The following is a 20227-nucleotide window of genomic DNA, read 5'->3' as shown; positions in this document are numbered from 1 at the left end:
TTCCCACAACAACATTATCCTGCTGAAGATCCTTCCAGGTAGGTTTGCTGAGCAATCCAGCAGTGAAGCCATCAGCACCTTTCCTGCTGGACATCCAGCCATTCATGGCTTGAATTTATTTTTCTATTTTTTCCTTTCTTGTATCAATAGACATGAAGTCCCAGGCACATAACTGAGCCTGGAATGCTCTGGCACCTGCTTGCTCTGGAAGGCTGCCTTCCCTCTATTTAGCTGTGGTACCATCCTAGGTGTGCCACTCCTGGCAGCTCAATCCCCTTTTAATGCTGAATTAATTCCTCCAGATGTTAACAAGATGCAAGATCAGTGGGTGGGAATTAAAAGCACTTGGCATCCAGCACAAGCCCTCTCCTCGTGATCTGAGATGTCTAAACATCTGCACCACCCAGCAGTCCAAGGCCTGACAAAGGCACCTGCTCACCAAAGGACGATCAGTTGGCAGAAAGCAGCACAGTGGACAACTTGATCTTGTTTCTACAGCTGCCCTCTGTTTTCACACTCTCCATTTGGATCAGTAAATTACACTCTGGGAGCAGACCCAGACTTCAAATTCCTCTTATCCCAAGCAGAGAGCACCTCAGGAGCAACTCAGCCACCTTCTGAACTCACCACCTGAGAGTCACTGAGCACTCCTGTGGTGCAGCTCAAGGTAAGTTTAAAAAATAAGTAAGATGAGAGAGGGGAGAGGAAGAGGAGAGGGAAATCCCCACAGCAAAGGGGATAGCACTTCACCACCTGCCTCCTGAGGGTGAGGTGAAGACACACCTTGCGTGTGTCAGGCTCTTGAATCATGGAAATTAACCTGGCTAAAATCCAAACATCCTTCAAGAACTACTGATGCTTCTCCTCTGGACTTCAGGACGTCAGCAGAATCAATCCCAGCATTTCCTGCCAACAGCCTCTCCTGACATGCAATGCTCCACCACAAGGTTATTTTTGCCTGATAAAATACTGGAAAGGAAAGCAGGTGAAGCTGACTGACAGCCAAACTGCTCAGCTGTCTGCAATAAAAGACTCCACAGCCACCATATTTTACTACAGAAGTTTATAAAGAAGGTTGTGTCTCCAAAGTTTAAATTCAAATATTCAAGATACCAGCTTCAAGTCATGTCACTTCTACCCTTTTTGCTTATCGTAACATGAATGACAGAAAGTTCAACAGAATGCCAAGTTTTACAGACAGTTATCCTCCAGGAGGAAACACTCCTGTTGCATGAACATGCTGGTTTGCTGGTCCTGAACTGAGGGTTTAAAAGAATTAAAAGCATTAAGAGTTTAGCTAGAAGGATAGAAGCAATATATATTAATTAAGAATTTAGCAAGAAGAGTAGAAGCAATGTAGAAGGGTTAATTATTAGCAGATTGTGTTAGTTAGAGCTGAGACATATCATTTGCTTGACTTTGTTGTATTTGTAGAACCAGGATAGGGAGGATAGGGCATTGTAAAGATGAAGTAACCATGACTGCACCTGGGCCCCAAAACCTGCCAGAACCAGGCTGGGGGACTTGGACTATGGCCAGGAGACCAGAGAGCCTGCCAACATGACAAAAGTGAAAAGTTTACCATGAGGAAGACATTCCTGGCTTCATCTTTGGAAACCACTGCCCCATTTCAAAACCCACCAACCCGTTCTGAGCAAAGGACTGTGCAAGTGTGAAAGGACTGAGCTCATTTTAATGTGGGGATGAGGGTAGGTGAGGTCAGGTAATGCATATCTATACATGTATGAGGTGGTTATATCGATATGTAAGATTTCTGTGAATAGAGAGCCAGAGTGTTGTGGTGTGTTTTTATCCCCAATAGTCTGTTCTTTTTCCCCCCTGCTTTGTTGGTTCAGTCTAAGTTATACCCTCTCCCCCAGCTGTCCATCTTCTGTAAGGCCTATCCCTTCTTACAGAATGTTCTCTGTTTCTCCTCCTTCTGAATTGTCAATCCCACATGGTACCTGCCCCCTGCTCTGGAAATTGCCTTGGAAATCCCGATATCGGAAGCATCACTGATTTGTTTGATCTGTTCCCTTCCCTCTGTGTTTCCCGTTGGTTTGTATGTTGTCAATCCTGCCTGTGATCCTCCCCTGTGTTTTCCCTATGGATTAAAAATTAAAAATTGTACCCTTCCCCTGAGACCTCCCCCATATATAAGCTCCTGCACACTTGTGTTCTCTGTCTTTCGTCCCTGACCCTTCCTTGGAATAAACCCTTTTGGAAACCACACAGAAGACCTCTCCTTTGTTCTTGCTCCTGCCCTCGACACTTGACAGGCTGCGCCATGGAGCATAAGCCCTACAGCTGTATCCCAGAGTGAGCTGCTTTCCGGGAACAGCCCATCTCCACCCAGTGCCAGGAGCTGGCTGGGGAAGATCCTGCACCCCGTCCCCAGAGCTCTGTGATTTCTGCTCGTGCCTTTGGGGAGGCGACTCCCCATGCACCTAGAGCTGCAATGAACGTGCCACTTTCTGACTTTAATTATCTGGAGAGAGTCCTGTCCATGCCCCAGCCCTACCTTTGACGATGAGCTCGGCGTAGTTGGAGACCCCGGAGCCGCCGTCGGAGCGGATGACGCAGCGGTACTTGCTGATGCTGCGCTGGGACGTGTCGGCCACGCTGACCGTGGCTGAGAACCGCCGGTGGTTGACCACTCGAGTGACCATCAGGGCTGTGTCCCTCCCATTCCACTGCTGCAGAGGCAGAGAGAAATAATGCTGTAATGCGGATGGGTTGGTTATGTGTTGGTACATCCAACTGTAATTTTCTCCTCGGGGTGCTCAAACATAGGTCAGAGATCTGTGTTCACGTTGCTGAGAGAGGTTTTGTAAAAGCACAGCTTTTCAAGAGAACAACTCAGCCATTCCCTCAGGAAATCCACAGGGCTGTGGGAGCTCGGCCCTAAATACTCTTAAACACCCAGAGAAGCTGTGGCTACCCCTGGATCCCTGGAAGTGTCCAAGGCCAGGTTGGACAGGGCTTGGAGCAGCCTGGGACAATGGAAGATGTCCCTGCCCATGGCAGGGGGTGGGACAGGATTAATTTTTAGGTCCCTTTCAACCCAAACCTGTGATTCTAGGATATATTTAAGTTTGCAATTCTGTTTAACATTTGTGATATAACTGGTGGGTTCTAAGGATACAAAGAGGGTGAAGAGTTTTGAAGGGAACCCATATGAGGTTCAGGACACTGAGGACACTTGGCTCAGTCAGAGTAGGAAAGAGGAGACTGAGGTCAGATCCCATTAGGGGCTGCAGCTCCAATCTCTGCTCTGGGACAGGGAATGGCTGGAGCTGGGTCAGGTTGTGTATCAAGGCAAGGCTCTTCCCCAGAGGGTGCTGGCAGTGCCCAGGCTCCCCAGGGAATGGGCACGGCCCCGAGGCTGCCAGAGCTCCAGGAGCTGCCAGGGGTCCCCAGGGTGGGGTTGTTTGGGGGTCTGTGCAGGGACAGCGGCTGGGAATGATTCTGTGAATCCCTCTCAGCTCAAGACATTCTCTAAGATTAGCTCCTGCAGAGTGGCAGCTCTGATTGCCACCCCCTGGTTCCACACAGTGTAATTAGAGGCCCAGTTTGGATGTGAAAACACAACAGCTGAAGGCCTTGTGTTCACCTGGGAAAACACTACAAATGAACACATTCTGTAAATTTGGCCTTTTCAGATGCAAAACTCTGATTCTGGACCCATTTAAATAAATTGGTTGGATGAGCAGACATCCTTGTGTATCCAGAATTCCCCAATAAACCTCTCTACCAATGCCAGACCACATTTTTCCAACTGGAAATGGGACAGACGAAGAATTAGCCAGAAATTGTTCTCCACAGTATAAACACCCCAACTTGCCCATTTGTCCAGTTGATTAGGAATTCCAAAGGAAAGCACATTGCTGTTTTGGCAGTTTTCACTAAACAGTTTTTAGGGGTGTTTCCAAGGCTATTTTCATTAAATGTTGCAGTTTTAGAGAATGGCAAGCAGGTTTTCATTAACAATAGCAATTCTTTCCTCCCCAAACTGCTTCTCACAGGGGAAGGTTCATACTGCTGAAGGTCAGAATTGTTTTTGCACACATCTAATTGTAACTGGAGAAATAATGAAAGAACTCAAAAGAGATAAAATACGTCAAAAATATTTCTCAGTGAGTGCTACACCATAGATAAATAAATTCAAGCCACAAAAGGTAATTTTTGGAGAACTGCTGTGATGGGAGCACTGTTACTGAACGTAAAATCACATTTATATAATGCCAACTACATGTCTCACCAACTTAAGCCATTTTCCCAGAACTAATTTTAATTTATATGATTAGATAAGCCAAATCCTTGATTTAAACTAGATTTGAAAATGTTATTTTTAAATTTCATTAAAATGCCTTAAGTCAGTTATAAAATTTGATAAAATCTGGTATTTGACTACCAAGGCTCTTCCTGTCTGCTGCAGTTACAACCACGGGGTGATCAAACACTCAGTCACATCAGTCCAAGCTTAGAACAAAACTTCCGGACTTGCTTTAGTGTTCTTGAAATTACGTTGGCCCTACATATGTGCAACAAGAATCCTCTTGACTTGTTTAGGAGTTAAACATTCAAGAACTCAAAAATTTTAAACGCTTCTGGAATGGTAATCCTGGGAGTCCACACAGAGAAATTCAAGGGGCAAGACAAATTATCGTGTCCTTCACTGGGAAACACACACCCCATGTGCTGATGTTTGTGTTGGTGTCTGTTCCATTTCCAGCTCTAACACTGACCATGAATTCCCAAGGTTTTTGCTGCATCCACCAGAAGAGCAGTACCCAGATAAGTCTGATCAGTAGGTTGCAAAGAAAACATCCAGGGAGGGAATGTTTTGCTCCTTTAGTGAGTAACTAAAAGGAACAAGAGCAAGTCTGCTGTCAATGCAGCCAAGGGAAACTGGGAAGTAAAAAGGACTGGGTGCAAACTGAGTTTGCCTATTTTAACCACCCAGGTAAGTAATTTCAGACCTTGGAGAATTCCTTCGTAACAATTATCACCAACTCCAGTCTGGGAACATTTTTAGAGAGTGAAAGGAAAGAAGATGGCATAATTAAGCAGAAGACAACTGTTCCACTTCTCTCTTCTGCTTTATGGCTGAGTGTTTACACGTACACGAGCATTTGGTTGAAACCAGAAATTTGCTGTCACTGGTCACTTTTTCCTTTTTCTGTCTCCTAATTCCACGCTTTGTTGTTGCAGCAGCCCTCTTATTAGAGGGTAGAAAGGGGCAGAAACACAGACTTCTTGTTTGGAACATCAAGCAAAGGGTCTTGGTTTATTCCTCTTTACAGCTCAGCCATCCTGACTCCAACCATTCACTGACTCTGGCTGCAGCAAGCTCCTGCTGTGGGTTTCCCTTGTAGCCTCTGAGTGCTGGTTATTTCCTGCTGAGCTCTGACTGCAGGGATTGGTGCGAGACTGTGACTGCAGGCTTTTACCCAGCCAGACTGTGACTGCAGGTTCCAACAACAGGCTCTGACTGCAGACCCAGACTGACCTCACAGCAGTGATCTCTCCTCAGGATCCTTCTTCATGACTCCCTTCACCAGCTCACCCATTCCCTTTTATCACACTTATTTTTATTGGATATAGCTGGGACTCATCAGGGCCAAGGCTGTATTGGGTAATTAACACAGCTGTTACTCATCAGGGTCAAGGTCACTTGTATTCCCTTCTTATACACTTTGTCACCTCAAACTCTCACCTAGAAGGGATCTAAGGACAAAGGATCTTGATGAAAAGATTCTGCCTCACCGCTACCAATTTTTACCTATTTATTTCAATTGCAAAAGCAACCAAAGCCCCCAGCTAAACACAAAAACCCAGCAGGGCATTGCTTTACCTGGAGCCAGAGCTTGTCGTGCTGTGACCACTTCCCCCCGGCGATGCACTGGAAGGTGGCATTCTGCCCCACGTTCACCTCCACGTTCTGCAGCCGCAGGAAATGCGGGGCTTTTCCTGGCAAAAGAGAATTACATGAGTAGAGCAAGGCAGGAACCGACTGTGTTGCATCCACCTGAGCACCCAGCAAAGCCTTGGGCCTCTCCCTGCCAAAGTGCCTTTGCAAAATAAAGCTGCCCTTGGGTGTTGAGCTCCTCCCTGATAGAATCTTTGATGAGCCCAGAGCATAATGAGCCCCACAGAGATGTATCAAGTTCTGAGGGTGTCCAGAACCTTACAGAGATGGCTTAAAATAATATTTGTGAGACCACTGATCAGGTGTGTTTTGAAAAGCAAAAGGTTTTAATTAAAAAGAATATAACAAATGACACAGAAAGAAAACAGAAGCTGTGCACAGATGTAGGAAAGTTCCTTACACCTGGGTAAGACACCTCCAAAAGCACAGGGGTCTTTGTGCTTGTTCTTAAATACATAATGATCGAGGAGGGATAATTTAGCTTGCTGCCCAATAGAAACAGCTTCACTTCAGAGGAGCAGCTGATAGGGCCCAGAGGTTTCTCTCTGCTGGCATCGAGCCAATTATGATGAGAGAAATGCAAGTTCTGGTCTATCTTCTTTTCAAGTTCAGAGGTAAACTGAAACTCTTTTCCTTATTTGGAAACTTTTTCTCAGGTGTGGGAAATGCACTGCAACATCTCCCTGCAGAGAGGAGTGGTGCTGGAGCTGAGAGAGGGTGGCCTGAGGGATCTTAGAGCCCTGGCATCTCTGAAGACACAGACTTGGATCAAATCACAAGTTCATGGTCACCAGCACAATTCCTTATTGCCTGCTATAAAGAATAATTGAGTAATCTCTTTTCTTCAGAAAACTATATTTCTAAAAAGGTCAAAAAAAGTCAAATGCTTTTATGCTTGTCGAGCATGACTGACCCAAACCCCATTTGCACAAGGGTCTTTTATCCTTTTTCTTTTCTCGACTATCAAATATGTCTTAGACCTTTAGAATAATGCATCATCAATATCAAATCAAATATTAAATGAAATATTCATTTAACTGACAGTACTGTATCACTGCTTTAGTTTAAGATCACTGATATCACTGTTCTGCTGACATTAAATTCAGCATTAGTTCAGAATTAAATCAGTGATATTAAAAATGCAGACATTGGGCTTTTTTCACAAAGAAACTAGATGAGAGGGTTATCTTTTTGATTAAATATCAGACTGAGTTAGGTCTCTATTTAACTAAAAGTCTAAGCAAGATTACAGCAGCAAATGTAACACCTTTAAGTGAACTATTTTCTTGCAGGGCTTCAGAAAAAGGTTTGTGCATCATTTGAAAAATTTTAGTATGACACACTGAAAAAAACATCTATAAAGGTCAATTTTTTCAACATTATCTGCACATTTTCTAGTATGATTAGACACTGAAATACATCATTTCAGAGGACATTACAACCTCTCTTCTGCTGGAATCAAACAGATTTAAAGGGATGTGGGCATCTGTGGCCCTGCATGGCTGAAATTTGATGTACAAGCGTTTGACACATGAACAGAGAACACACGTTCATACACCATGTGAAATGTGTTTATCTGCTCCTGTTGCCCATCCAACTCACAGTTCACTACAGCTCCTGAAGGACAGGGGCTCAGCACCATCCTGCTTTCTGGGCAGCAGGAATTTGCATCAAGGTTTACTAGAAAGTTCTCTCTGGCTGACATTCAGAACATTCTACAAGGTATTTCTGATAATTCTGATATTTGTGCCTGCAGTCTAAAGTGAGCAGCTGTAAGTCAGCTACAGATACAAAGGTGTAGAGTCCCACCAATGCCAATGTCCTGGTCCTTAGGTCTGCCCAGCTTCTGGAGCATGGGTTGTGCTGAGATGGCAAGGGCTCGTGCACACAGGGTCAGTGAGCTTTTAGCATAAGGAAGATGGATATTCCAGTGTACTGAAATACTTTCCTTTGTACTGCTTCACAGGACAAAGGAAAACAAGAGGCAGCACTAGCAATAGGTTTCTTTTTTTGTATTACTGTGTCATTTGGAGCATTTTCCTGGTTTTGCTGACTTTGGATTGCCTGCCTTTGTCATCTGTGAAGGTAAAGCAGAAACGAAGAAATAAGACCAGTGATTTCAGTAACCTCCAGGGTCACCAGGAGCTTCATGGTCCCCGTGTTTGGATGTACAACAACTGTAAAAGGAATCTGAGGGGCAAAGGCTGTACAAGAAAAGGGAACACGAGGGTGACGTTTACCCTGGTGACTGTGACTGCTGAACAACAAAAGCAGCACTGGGAACCAGACAGGAGTAGCATTTACAGAGACTGCACAGAACCTGCAGCTTGTAATGAGCTCTGTGTGCTGTGGGTTGCAAACAGATTGGAAAAAAAAACTCCAAACAACCAACTCTGTTTGAATCATTTTGTTGTTGAGTCACCAAGAATGCACTTAATTTTGAGGAAGGACCTGTGTATACTCGAAGAAATGGATTCAAAATCACTTTACTTAATTAAGCAGGGACACAACACAGCATCCTGCCTAACTGCTTTAAATCCCATCATTTTCTTGTTGAGACTCTGCCCCATGGTTTGTTCAGTGGCCTCTCTCCCAGTGAAGGGACCAGTGATCACCCAACACGCTGTGGAAGGCACAGACCATTTGGGGATTTGTCTGGATGCTGCCAGTTATCAGCAACATCTGGTTAATACAGACTGTAAGTATTCCTTAATGAAGTAAATGCACCCAAAGGCCTGAGCAACGAGCACATGGTAAATACAAATATAATTCACTTAAGCAGCAATTAACCGTGCTGCAGTTATCAGAAATGTCCTGTTAAACTTGAGCAGAACCGTGTCTGTCACATTGAATGGCAGATGTTCTTTGACATTCTGATCACAGCAAAAACAGTTGATTTCACTCCATCCATATGATCCATCATTTTTTTGTGAGCAGCTGTCACTGACTTACTGAAACCATGAGCCAGAAAGAGGGGCTGTTAAAAAAAATCTTTACAAGTAACTGTACATTCCATCCATAAAATATACAAAGTCCTCAAGTCCTCAAGAAGGTGGGTTAAGGAAACCAACAAATTCAGACTCAAAGACTGAGGCACAATGATTCTTTAAAGAAAAAAGCAAATAAATCTCAGCTTATTGTTATGTCTTCAATAGAAGAAATGCAGCACCAATTTTTTTGAATAAAGAAGCTGCATCAGTTTCTACTCCTGGATAAGTGCAGTGTGTGAATAAGATCAAGTTTTAATCTCTTCACAGTTTTCTGAGCAGGTTTAATATGTTGAAACCAACCAAACTTTGGGACAGGCCTCTTATCAAGGAAACACTGAATTTGTTTGGTTGTTCTTTTCAGATGTTAACCACACAGGTTATTGTGAGATGATTTTTAGATATTTTTCTACAGCAAGAAGATCAAAAACAATAAAAATAACAGTTTATTGACAAGTGAAAAAGAGAGAATTCCACTAGCTATAAACTGAGAACAGCTTTGCCTTTTGCAAAGGTAGGTAATTAAGCAAAGCTGACTGTCCTTAGGGGTCCTGGAGACATTTTAGTGCTGACCCAACTGGGCAAATCTCTCTTCTAGACTAGGAACTGCGGCCTACAGCATGCTGGTACAGTCAGAAAAATAAAGAATGCTCACTGCAGGGATGGGCGAGAACTCTGACTTCATCCACAGCTATGTACCCAGGATGTCCTTTCAAAGAGACAGATTCAAATATCACCTGAAACACAAAAGAAAAAAGAAAATCTGAGAAAGAACATTTACATCAATAATTTCAGCAGTCACCACATCCTGCTGTTATTGCAAGTCTGAGTCATTCAAGGCATTTTGTTAACAGTGAAGGGATATCAGGCCAATTCAGTGTGTGGATGCAATACCAAATCTGTTGGGGAAGCAAAACAAAGGATTAGAGCAACATTCAAAAAGATGAAAGACAACTCTGTGCATGTCTGATCTGGAACAGCAAAAAGTGCCCTGGGTATATGCACACTATATTCACTTAAGTACCAGTCCAGGAACATTAAGTGCATAATAATTTGATATCTTGTTCTCAGTATGCCTTGGAAAATTGGAGAAAGCACTACAGGAGGCACAATTCTCTTCCTGAAACAGTGACTGTGCATGGATCCTTCTGGAGAAACCTCTGATTTGTGTGCAGACCCTTGCAGAACTAGAAAATAAATTACAAGCAAAGGATGACATGGGATTCTGGACTGAAATAAGATTTTCCCAGATATAATGATGTTGTTTCTGCCTCCCTGGATTTCACTAACATGATCTGAGAAGGAATATTCTTAAAACCCATGTGTACAATTTCTCTTTATTAATGTTACATTAGCAAACTTTTTCTTTGTTTTTGTACCTGGATTATGAAAACATTCCAGTAATGTGGGTCTGGAAAGACAGATATTCCATCACAGATGAATAAAAATCTCATTCTTATCTATGGGTTTGTGATTTTTACCTCAAAAACTGCCCTGAAGTATCTTGTTTTATAAATATATGGACTATCAAAAATCAGCAGCACAGGAAATAAAAACCCAAAACCAATCAACAAAAACTAAAAATCTGATAGAGATCATTAAAAATAAGTTAATAGTTGGAAAGTGATGCAATGGAAAGGTGCAGATTTCACTCTAGGAACCAGCAACAGGACAAGGGGAAATGAAACAAAGCTGTGTCAGGACAAGCTCAGGCTGGGAATTCGGAAAAAGGGTCTGCAGTGGGAGGGAGATCTGACCCTGGAAATGAACACAGCACCAAGCCTGGCACAGCTCATGGAGCATCTGAAGGACACTCTCAGTCCCATGGCTGAATTTTCAGCAGTGTCTATGAGGAGCAGGGAGGTGGATTTAATGATCCCTAAGGGACCCTTCCAACCTGAGCCATACACTGACTCTGCAAGAAACAAGAAGTTTAGAAATGTATAATAATAATAATAATGAAGCCTGATGTTGAATAATCAGTGATGCTACCTCCCAAATTAGTGTTTTACTTCCCAGACAAACCAAGTGTTATCCTTTACTACATTAAAGAAATGAATAGTAGAGATGGAATGGGTGCTGTCTTCTGCATGTGAAAGGGAAATTCCCAGTCTCACTCCATCTGACTAAAGCAACCTTCACACTGTACTGAATTGCTGATTTTTGCATGAGTAAATAATCAGCTTTCCAAGGACAGAGTTAATTACATGTTCAGCCAGCACAGTTATTGCCATTAGGGCAGTGTTCTAGTGCAGCTACTTGTTCCATAGGAGAAAGTATTCTAGTCATTTGTAACTTCTAAAATTCACTACTAGATCACAGAGTTAACTATTTAAAGCCAGTTTTCAACAGTTCTTTTTGATCTAAATAAAAGCTGGCATTCCCAGCCTGTCACTGATCAGCAAGCCAGTGGAAGATAAAATAATCCAAAAACCATGAGCAAGTGTTTTGTGTTATCAAGGTCCTTGATAGGCTTTTTAGGGACTGTAAAAAATTAGAGTATAAAACAGGAGTCTTTACTATGGAAATTATAATTATTTTAGCAATTAAATATCATTCATGATAAAAATTACATTTACTGGGAAGGTCATGCAAGGCTCTGCTGCAACTCCCTTCAGACGGGAATTCAAGTGCAACATTACAGCTACAAAATCTTATTTTAGTTTTACACTTGTGAAAAGTCATAAGCCACAACAAAGTAATTCTCAATTATCTGCAAGTCAAGAACTTGGTAAGTTCTCCAAGGCATTGGCATCAGGTATGAGTGGGTGGCAAAAGTAAGCACCAATACACAGAGAACTGACTTTGGTTAATTACCAACACGTGCAGGGTCTTTTAATACAGCACAGTGTAACCTGATAATAACCAACCCAGCCTCTAAAAAATCCCTGTCCACTGGTGCAGAATCCACTGAGGACTCCTCTCAATTCAAGCAATATTGTTTGACTATTTTATTCTGTTCTGCTTTACACTCAGATATTCCTGCCCTTTCCCACTTCAAACTTACACATTATTGTGTTTTTGTGTATTTTGAAGCATCTCATCCCTATCAAAGCAAGAACCACAAAGGCACCCAGGCTGTCCTGAAAACTGGGAATTGAGACCCAACATGGGGAAAAGGCAGGAATAAATGTTTGTGGGGCCCATTTCGGCAAATCTCACACCCAGTATCCCTCATGTCCTTTTAAGTCCAGCTGGAAACAGAATGATGGTTGAGACAGGCAGTGCTTTGCAATTAATAATGCTTTGCATTTAAAGAACTCCACAGAAATTAATATAGTTGACAAAATACAAAACTTCACTCATAAAAAAAAACCAACCTGAAATGCTCCTGAGGCCTGCAAACACAAAGTCATTTCATGTTTCCTTCCCACTAAACAAGCCCCCACTCCAGCACAGTGATTTACCAACAATGTCTGTGTTAGCAGCGTAGCCCAGCTCATCTGTTGTGCTACAACAGTTTTCTCCAGGCGTGGATCAATAACATCCCTTGCTCTACATCAAAAAAACACCTTCCTGGCAGGCTCTAGTGCTGCCCTTGGTGCATTCTGGGACCGAGTTCATCCTTATGGCAAGCAGTAATTCAAGATTACACGTATTACCTTTCTCCAAGAGCCATTAGAGCTTTTTCCCGCTACGCTGGAGAACATTTGCAGGCTGGGAATCCAAGTACGAGTAACTCCAGGGTAGACATGATGTATTTCCCCACATTTCTATCTCTGCTAAGTGCTTCTGCAGCCAAGTGACTCCTGTGACCCTTGCACAGAACTGCCAGACCTAAAACATGACCTCTGGCAACTGTGCTCTGGATACCAGTTTTCCACTAGCCACATCTCCAAAGTTCAAAGTATTTGACAAAGCCTCAGACCAGGGAGAGAGCTTCAGATTGCTCTGTCTGGCTGAATTTTTGACACACATCCCAATCCAGGGTGGTGTGGTTTCTGTGCATTAGGAGGATAATTAACATTTTGCCTGATGCAGATTTCAATATTTAGGGAAACGCTTGGTTTTAACTGGCCTTTTCAAAACACAGAACAGGATGTCAGGCCTCTTGTGCACAAAGAGTTCTCCAAGAATGCAATTTTGATTTAAAGCTGACAAAGAAATGGCAAGTGTGAGAGTGCTGAGGCCCTGGCACAGGGTGCCCAGAGCAGCTGTGGCTGCCCCTGGATCCCTGGCAGTGTCCAAGGCCAGGCTGGACAGTGGAAGGTGTCCCTGCCCACGGCAGGAGGTGGCATGAGATGTGCTTTGGGCTCCTTGCTAACCCAAGCCCTCCTAGGGTTTCATTAAATAACACTGCAATGGCACATTCTAGATCAGCAGTGTGAAAAACAAGACACTCCTCAGGCAGCAACACACCCAAGGTTTGCTGGGCAGAAGTGTTACCTTAGGCTGGCAAATACCAGTAATTTTTCCTCTTCATTTTTTCAAGCTTCAAGTTCTCTTTTTTCTATTCATTTTTTCTTAAACCTCACTTAAATGTAGAAACTCACAGGACTACAGACCACCAACAAGGTGATTTATAAAATCAAGGACTGAAATCAGTCTACTAGACTCCCATAATACCCAGGACAGGTCTTAAATTTTAAAAGCCATGCTTAAGGAACAAAAATACAACTATGACCAGAAGGAAACATCACTCTCACTCATCAAAAATTTAAAAATAAGGCCCTTGCCATTTTCTAAGAGGGAACTATGCCTGGGCAGATACTGCTGCCTTATAATCCATTCATTTTTGTGCTTCACTGGAAAATTCTTGTTTGATTTAAAGGATTCTTTTGTCCACGAAAAGCAAACTTGACCTGCCAAAGTACTTGTAAAAGACCTAAGTGAGGCTCAGGAAGCTTCCTATTGATGTATCTGAGAGCAGGATCCCTCTTAGTGTGAGATCAGACTGCCTTTTGCAGGTTTTTCAAGCACTGATTTTCTGGGTGAAAGATCATCTCTGTTATCTCTGTGGAGCACCTACGATGAAGCAAATTCTGCCTTATGCCCAGGATCACGTTCATATGAATGGAGTAGGAGCACTCCAGTGTGCCTTCAGAAGAGTCACAAGTTGTGCACTGCCCTTAAAAACCACTTTCCACACATTTGCATCTCTTTATCCTTCCCCCTCACCCGCCTGGTGCACTCTGTGGATTCTGCTGGTATCCACAACTCTTTTCAGAGGCAGAACATTAAAGCATCCTCCTCCAGCTCAGATTTTACAGACCTCCTACCCAGTCATTAGAAGCAAGAAAAAAGAGAGGCTTTTCTACCTGCTGTTTTTTATACACAGACTATTTGCTGCCTTTTCATAGTCCATTCTATCCTGGTCCCTATCTCGCTCATGTCTTTTATTAGTATCACATGGACACCAAATCTCCTGCAAGGTTTAAGATGCAATTACCTCCTGGGCTTTTTATTTTGGTGTGTGTGTCTTGAATATAAAACAAGACAAAAGTACTCCTTCAACAAATAAAAAGTAGTATGTGAGTCCACTGTGTGTGAATTATCTAAGTGAAATTAAAATAATGGCTGCTGCAAAGTGGCCACATGAAATTTGAAGCAGATAACTAATAAGTAGGTGTAAAACTAATATAACCAAAAAATAGTGTAGCCATTGTATTCCCTGGCTTTGTCCTTGTCTAAAAAAAATAATCTTCTAACAGAATAAATAAAGCTATGCTAGAAAGAGATGGAACTGAGGATCTAGTGAAGAATATCCACATTTGATAATGTGGCACAAGAATTTATTGCTACCTTATGTTTTTACACCCCTCTTATGGGTGGAAAGATGCAAAGCCAAGTCAAAAAGTGTTCCTTTTTATTGAACCAACCAAGGTCCAAAACAATCCAGGGAGGTTTATGCAGAGTACAGATACACATCCAGAAACTGCTTTGTTTACAGTCGCCACGGAAAGTGCCAATGCAAGTGGCAATTTCATCATGAACGAGTGTGTCTTGTCAATAATTGCCTCCCATCCATCACTCTGTGGCCTGCCAACAACTAAAGAAAAAAGGTGAGGAGGGCAGAAATATGTCAAGCTGCCTATACAACCACTAGAGGTGAACTTATTCTGAGAGGAGAAATCAGCGAGCAACGCCTCCATTTTCAAAACCAGCAACAGACATCCAAAGGAGAGAGAGAGGCAAAAACATTTCCAAACCCTTACCTGATAAAAATGGGGCCAGAAGGTGCTGATGGCCAGCTCTGCCTTCACCCACCCTTCAGTCACCACCCCTGACACGTTCCAGATGGGGTTGCCCTGGGGGCCCCCGTTGACCTTGACGTAGACATTGAGGGCGCCGGGGCTGGAGCGGTCGCGGCTGGACAGGTAATAGTGGAAGTCGATGCAGTGGGTGTCATTCTCCTTCAGCGTGGGCAGCAGCAGGTGAGCCTTCTGTCCCGACGCCCTCCCAGAGCTGTTCACCATCATGAAGGAGCCTGCAGGGCAAAGGAAAAAGAGAACAGAGACAGGGTTTGCTTGATGTCCTGGATTAGGGCAAATTTGGGAGGAAAACCCCTGGATAGGGTTCCTCTGGAAAGCAAACCCAAACAGCCCCTCCTCCCAGCTGGTCCAGGAAAAGAAATACCTCGGAGAAAAGTGAGAAAAACTATTTATTTAAGAAAGTGTCCACAAGCATAAAGAATGAATAACATGAAACAATAAAACCTTCCATTATTTCGAAGTGAGATGGCAAATTGAGAAATCCTTGCTGTGGGCTGTAGCTCAGCTTCCTGGGTCTCTGATCATCTCCTCCAGTGCTGAAAAAATGCTGGTGCAAGCTACCAGTGCTCTTCTGGGTTTTTCAGGTTTAAACAGTCCCAAGAAAAAGGAAAAAAAAAACTAGTCTGGGGAGCTTCTCTGCCTCAGCTAGCTAAACTAACTAAAAGCAAGAAAGGTTTTTGTCCTGCTGCTGTCCGTGCCCCAGCCCAACACTGTCCAGAGAGAAGGAGTGCAGAGAAGTGGAGGCTGTTTTTCAAAACAAACCCCGTGCTCCTTCTTTCTCCACTTCATTCTCAAAACCAGTCTTGAAGGCACAGAATTCAATACACAGCACAAACAGAACAGATGACTGGGGATACAAGCATCATAAACACTTGTGGTTTTGGTGCAAACCACTCCATTTGAAAAGTCAGTGGTGCCCTCACAAGCCACAAAACAAACCATTCCTCTGAAGGAAACAGCTGCTGGATGCCAGTTGTTAGGGAGAGAAAGGATATTCAAATTGCAGGGTATACACACCAGTAGATTCAGGGCTTGCTAGAACCACTTTAATAACTAACTTGCTATTCAAAACAGAAATACTGTCTTGCTTGTATTATTTTATCACCTTGTGATCACACAGTCACTCTAAATAAAAGCACGTTTCCACTTCAAACAACAACCAGGTTCTTTCTGCTGCTGCTGCACACTGTCCCCCAAAGGCACATTCAGTACAAGGCAGCAAGTGACAGGATGAGAGGAAACAGCCTCAAGTTGCACCAAGGGAGTTTTAGATTGGGTACTAGGAAAAGATTCCTCATGGGAAGTGTTGTAAAACACCAGAACAGACTGTGGAGTCACCATGCCTGGAAGCATTCAAGAAATGTGTTATGTGGTGCTTGAGGATGTGGTTTAGTGGTGAGCATGGTGTTGGGTTGATGGTTGGATTCAATGATCTATAAAAGTAATTTCCAGTCATAACAATTCTATGATTCAACACAAAAACTACAACAGAGCAAGCTCTCAGCTGATATTTGCCTCCATGGCCCCAACACCCTTCTGAACCTTGGCACCTGAATATTTGAAAGTCATGTTCAGAAAAATCCCAATTTTCATAGCCAAACGAAGTGAAGGTTGTCAACAGAACAGCAACATTTTTATTTGCAATAGTGCAACAGGACAAAAATTCTCGTGGGAGGGAAGGGTAGGCTGAATTTAGGGAAGGAAATGTATACTGAGGCAATTTATGAGTTTGTTAACCTGGAAGTCTGCATCATATTAGCCGTGGCACTCAACGTTGAACTCGCATTTGGATTCATCAAGCAGTTATTTTATAGCACATTGTGTCTGCACTCATCTCCTCACAGATGCATCAAGGTGACAAATGTCAGCAATAAGAGAGAACATGATGAGAGTTATTTGATTCAATTCTGGTTACAGGATCTCCTTTATGTGGGTGCAGATACTCACGCTCAGAAAGAAGTAAAGAAACCACGGGATGGGGTGGGGGGAATCAGTGTGTCAGCAGCCAGGCGTGATAATTTTTAATCAAACACAGCCCTCTTGACACGCCTGCCTCTGATGCTGCTGCCAAGCCATGCTACAGATGTGTTTGTCTGCTGGCCTCTCGCACTTCACAGAAGATTGAGTTTGAAAAGCCCTGCCTCACTTCTGACCTATTGACTTTTCCTCGCCGCAGCAGGTGACTCAGATGAGCCAGGCAAACATTTGGATCAATTCTGTGCAGCGAACAGTCATTTATTATAAATTTATAGCAGCTACAAGCAACTTTCTCTCACAAAAATGTTGTGGGTTTTTTTTCCCTGTGTTTATATGATATATATGTATTTTGTAAAGGATTGACAGGAGAAAGTCGATCTTTAAAAAAAAAACAAAAAAACAAAACAAAGCAAAAAAAAACCAACAAAAAAAATCCAATAAAACCACCAAAAAACCAAAAAAATAAAAATAAAAACAAAGAAGAAGTTACTCTAAAGACCTTGGAAAATTCCATTGCAATGCAAGCACAGCTGGGGAAGAGGAGGAGACTAAGAAAATTTATAGGCAGTTTGGTCTCTGGCAATGCTGCCTTTCAGTGGAAATAAAGAAAAAACAAAAACCAAAATGCTCCTAAGTCAAAAAATTCCAGAATCACAGCAAGGACTTGGAGAAATGTTAAAGTTGAATCCAAAATTTCTTGTTTCTCTCTATAAATTAGGATCCTGACAAATGCCCATTGCTGATGCAACTCAGCTCCCAGTCAACCTTAAATCCTCTTCTTCAGCATGTAATTTATCCACATTACCCTAAAAAAATATACTCATATAAACTAAACTTCTGAGAAATTGAAACTTGGGTTTAGTTTCTATGACCTGAGAACATTTATTACCAGAAAGCACAGCTGCCAGCAGGCCTGGAGAGGCAGCACAGCCCCTCTGCTCTGAGCCAGGCTGGGAGAGCTGGGGTGTTCAACTGGAGAGGAGAAGCTCCAGGGAGAGCTCAGAGCCCCTTCCAGTGCCTAAAGGGGCTCCAGGAGAGCTGGGGAGAGACCTGGGACAAGGGATGGAGAGATAGAACATAGGGAATGGTTTGAGCTGATGGAGGGGAGATTTGTATTGGAAATCAGGAAGGAATTGTTCCCATGAGGGTGGGCAGGCCCTGGCACAGGGTGCCCAGAGAAGCTGTGGCTGCCCCTGGATCCCTGGCAGTGCCCAAGGCCAGGCTGGATAAGGTTTGGAGCAGCCTGGGACAGTGGAAGGTATCCCACCATGGCAGGGGGTGGGACTGAATTGGCTTTAAGGTCCCTCCCAATCCAACCCACTTTGGGATTCCAGGATCTCTGTCAGTACACAGTTGCAAGAAACAGAGAATTTGGGACGGAAGATACTGTAAAACTGCTGAGTCGGGGCAGCATGGTCTGGAGGAGTCCAGCAGCTGCTGTGAAATCTCTGCCTGATGCATTTCAGAGCCACTTGAGTACAGCACAGACAAGTTCCCCATGTGCCAGAACCCCCCCTGGGCAAGGCAAGTGCAGCCCAGAATCACTCAGGGACAGCACAGCTCCTGTGCATTCACAAGGGTTTTGACCAAGTGCCTCCTACACTGGGGAGAGACCAAAGGAAAGGGATTTTTATATCGTTATTGACTGCACTGCATCTGGCACAGCATTCCACTTCTGGGCATGCCTCTCAACTTTTCTCTTTTTAATCTGGACAACATGCAGATTATCCTGCCCCAAAGAACTACCCTGAAGCTGTTCTGTGTCTAACACAACACAGCCCTGAACTGCAATGGGGGAGGTAAGAGCTTCAATGACTGCAATAGTTAGGGAGTATTTCACTTCTACAGATCCGTATATAAAAATAATGAGCTTTCCTCTGGGAGAAAAAACATCAGCTTTTATCAAAAAGTTCCAAGCAATAATTACAATTTTATTTTTCACCACCCACAAAAAAGTGAATCACAAGCTATTCGTGGCCTTTTGTGCAACTGCTGACAATTCTGAGGAGAGTGGGGAGCCTGAATCCAGCAACTGACAACACCAACAAGAGGAATACCCATCCACCAAAAAGCACTTATCAAAATAATTATTCTTAATTACTAAAAACATAGCCTTGCAAACAACTGTCATGGATAAATTATTCCCAGCTTTCTATTTATAGGGTATGATTTTAAAATACAGTGTGTGTAGAGATACAGGAGGAAATACTGTTAAGAAACACAACTTTCCCAGGAAAAGTCCTGATAAGAGGTATTATCTTATGACAGTAGAAAAGATTAAAAAATTTCACTTACAGAGCCATCTCTGCCAGAGAAAAGAACTCACACCCTGTTTAAAGGGATTTGTTCCTTAGGAACTCCACCACAGTCCTTTGTTTCTGCAGAGCCTTGGGGTGGCAGCTTCCCCCACAAACCCTTCCCTGGGGTACCCCAGGCACAGCTCACCCCACAGGATCCAGACAAACACCTCAAGCCTGGCCATCCTAGGTGCTGAAAATTTGTAATTCTGTCAAGACAATCATCAACATCAGGCTCATGAATAAAATTCATAAAATACTCATTCTATAAAATTCAACTGTGAATAAATGATATCCTTTATCCTATAAATTGGTCCCAAATAGACACAGTTTTGTTTTTATTTTTCCAGTGTGAACTTGAACAGGTATCCTGTTCTCCAGGACCTTCACAGAGTTACTCTGCATCCTCCAAGATCAACAGGTGAGATCCACTCTCCACAAATTTCCATGTCTATGGAACTCGTGTGGGCAAGATCCATCACTCAGGGGTAGGTGAGAGATCATGAAAACAGCTCCCACCAGGAGAAAATAAATAAAAAACAAGCCAGCCTTTTAAAGACAAATGTGGTTTTCCTTATTATCCTTAATAAAAATTGACATATTATGATTCAGGGTCTGACAGCCTTCTTTAGGCTGAGCACAGAGCTGAAGCTGGTGGGACTTATTCTCAATTTATAGGCCTGTATGTGCAAATAAAAGAGATGCAATCTGGTCTGGCACCAACAAATCACTTGTCACAGTTTCCACTCATACAAAGGACTAAGGAATAAATTAACATGTCACAAATGGAAATTATTGACTAATAGGTGACTGAAAGCCTCC

General features: G+C 43.1%; 1 protein-coding gene across 1 annotated transcript in view; it reads right to left on the bottom strand.

Moving 5' to 3' along the window:
* PTPRT (protein tyrosine phosphatase receptor type T) overlaps positions 1–20227 on the bottom strand; it is a 452620-nt gene that overhangs the window by 268772 nt on the left and 163621 nt on the right. The window contains 4 exon segments of the mRNA XM_066331046.1: positions 2522–2696; positions 5858–5973; positions 9575–9656; positions 15075–15346. Coding sequence (XP_066187143.1) covers positions 2522–2696; positions 5858–5973; positions 9575–9656; positions 15075–15346 — 645 coding nt within the window.

The sequence above is a fragment of the Sylvia atricapilla genome, chromosome 16 (genome assembly GCF_009819655.1).
Source record: "Sylvia atricapilla isolate bSylAtr1 chromosome 16, bSylAtr1.pri, whole genome shotgun sequence".
Lineage (NCBI taxonomy): Eukaryota > Metazoa > Chordata > Aves > Passeriformes > Sylviidae > Sylvia > Sylvia atricapilla.
This window is presented reverse-complemented; position numbering and strand designations above follow the sequence as displayed.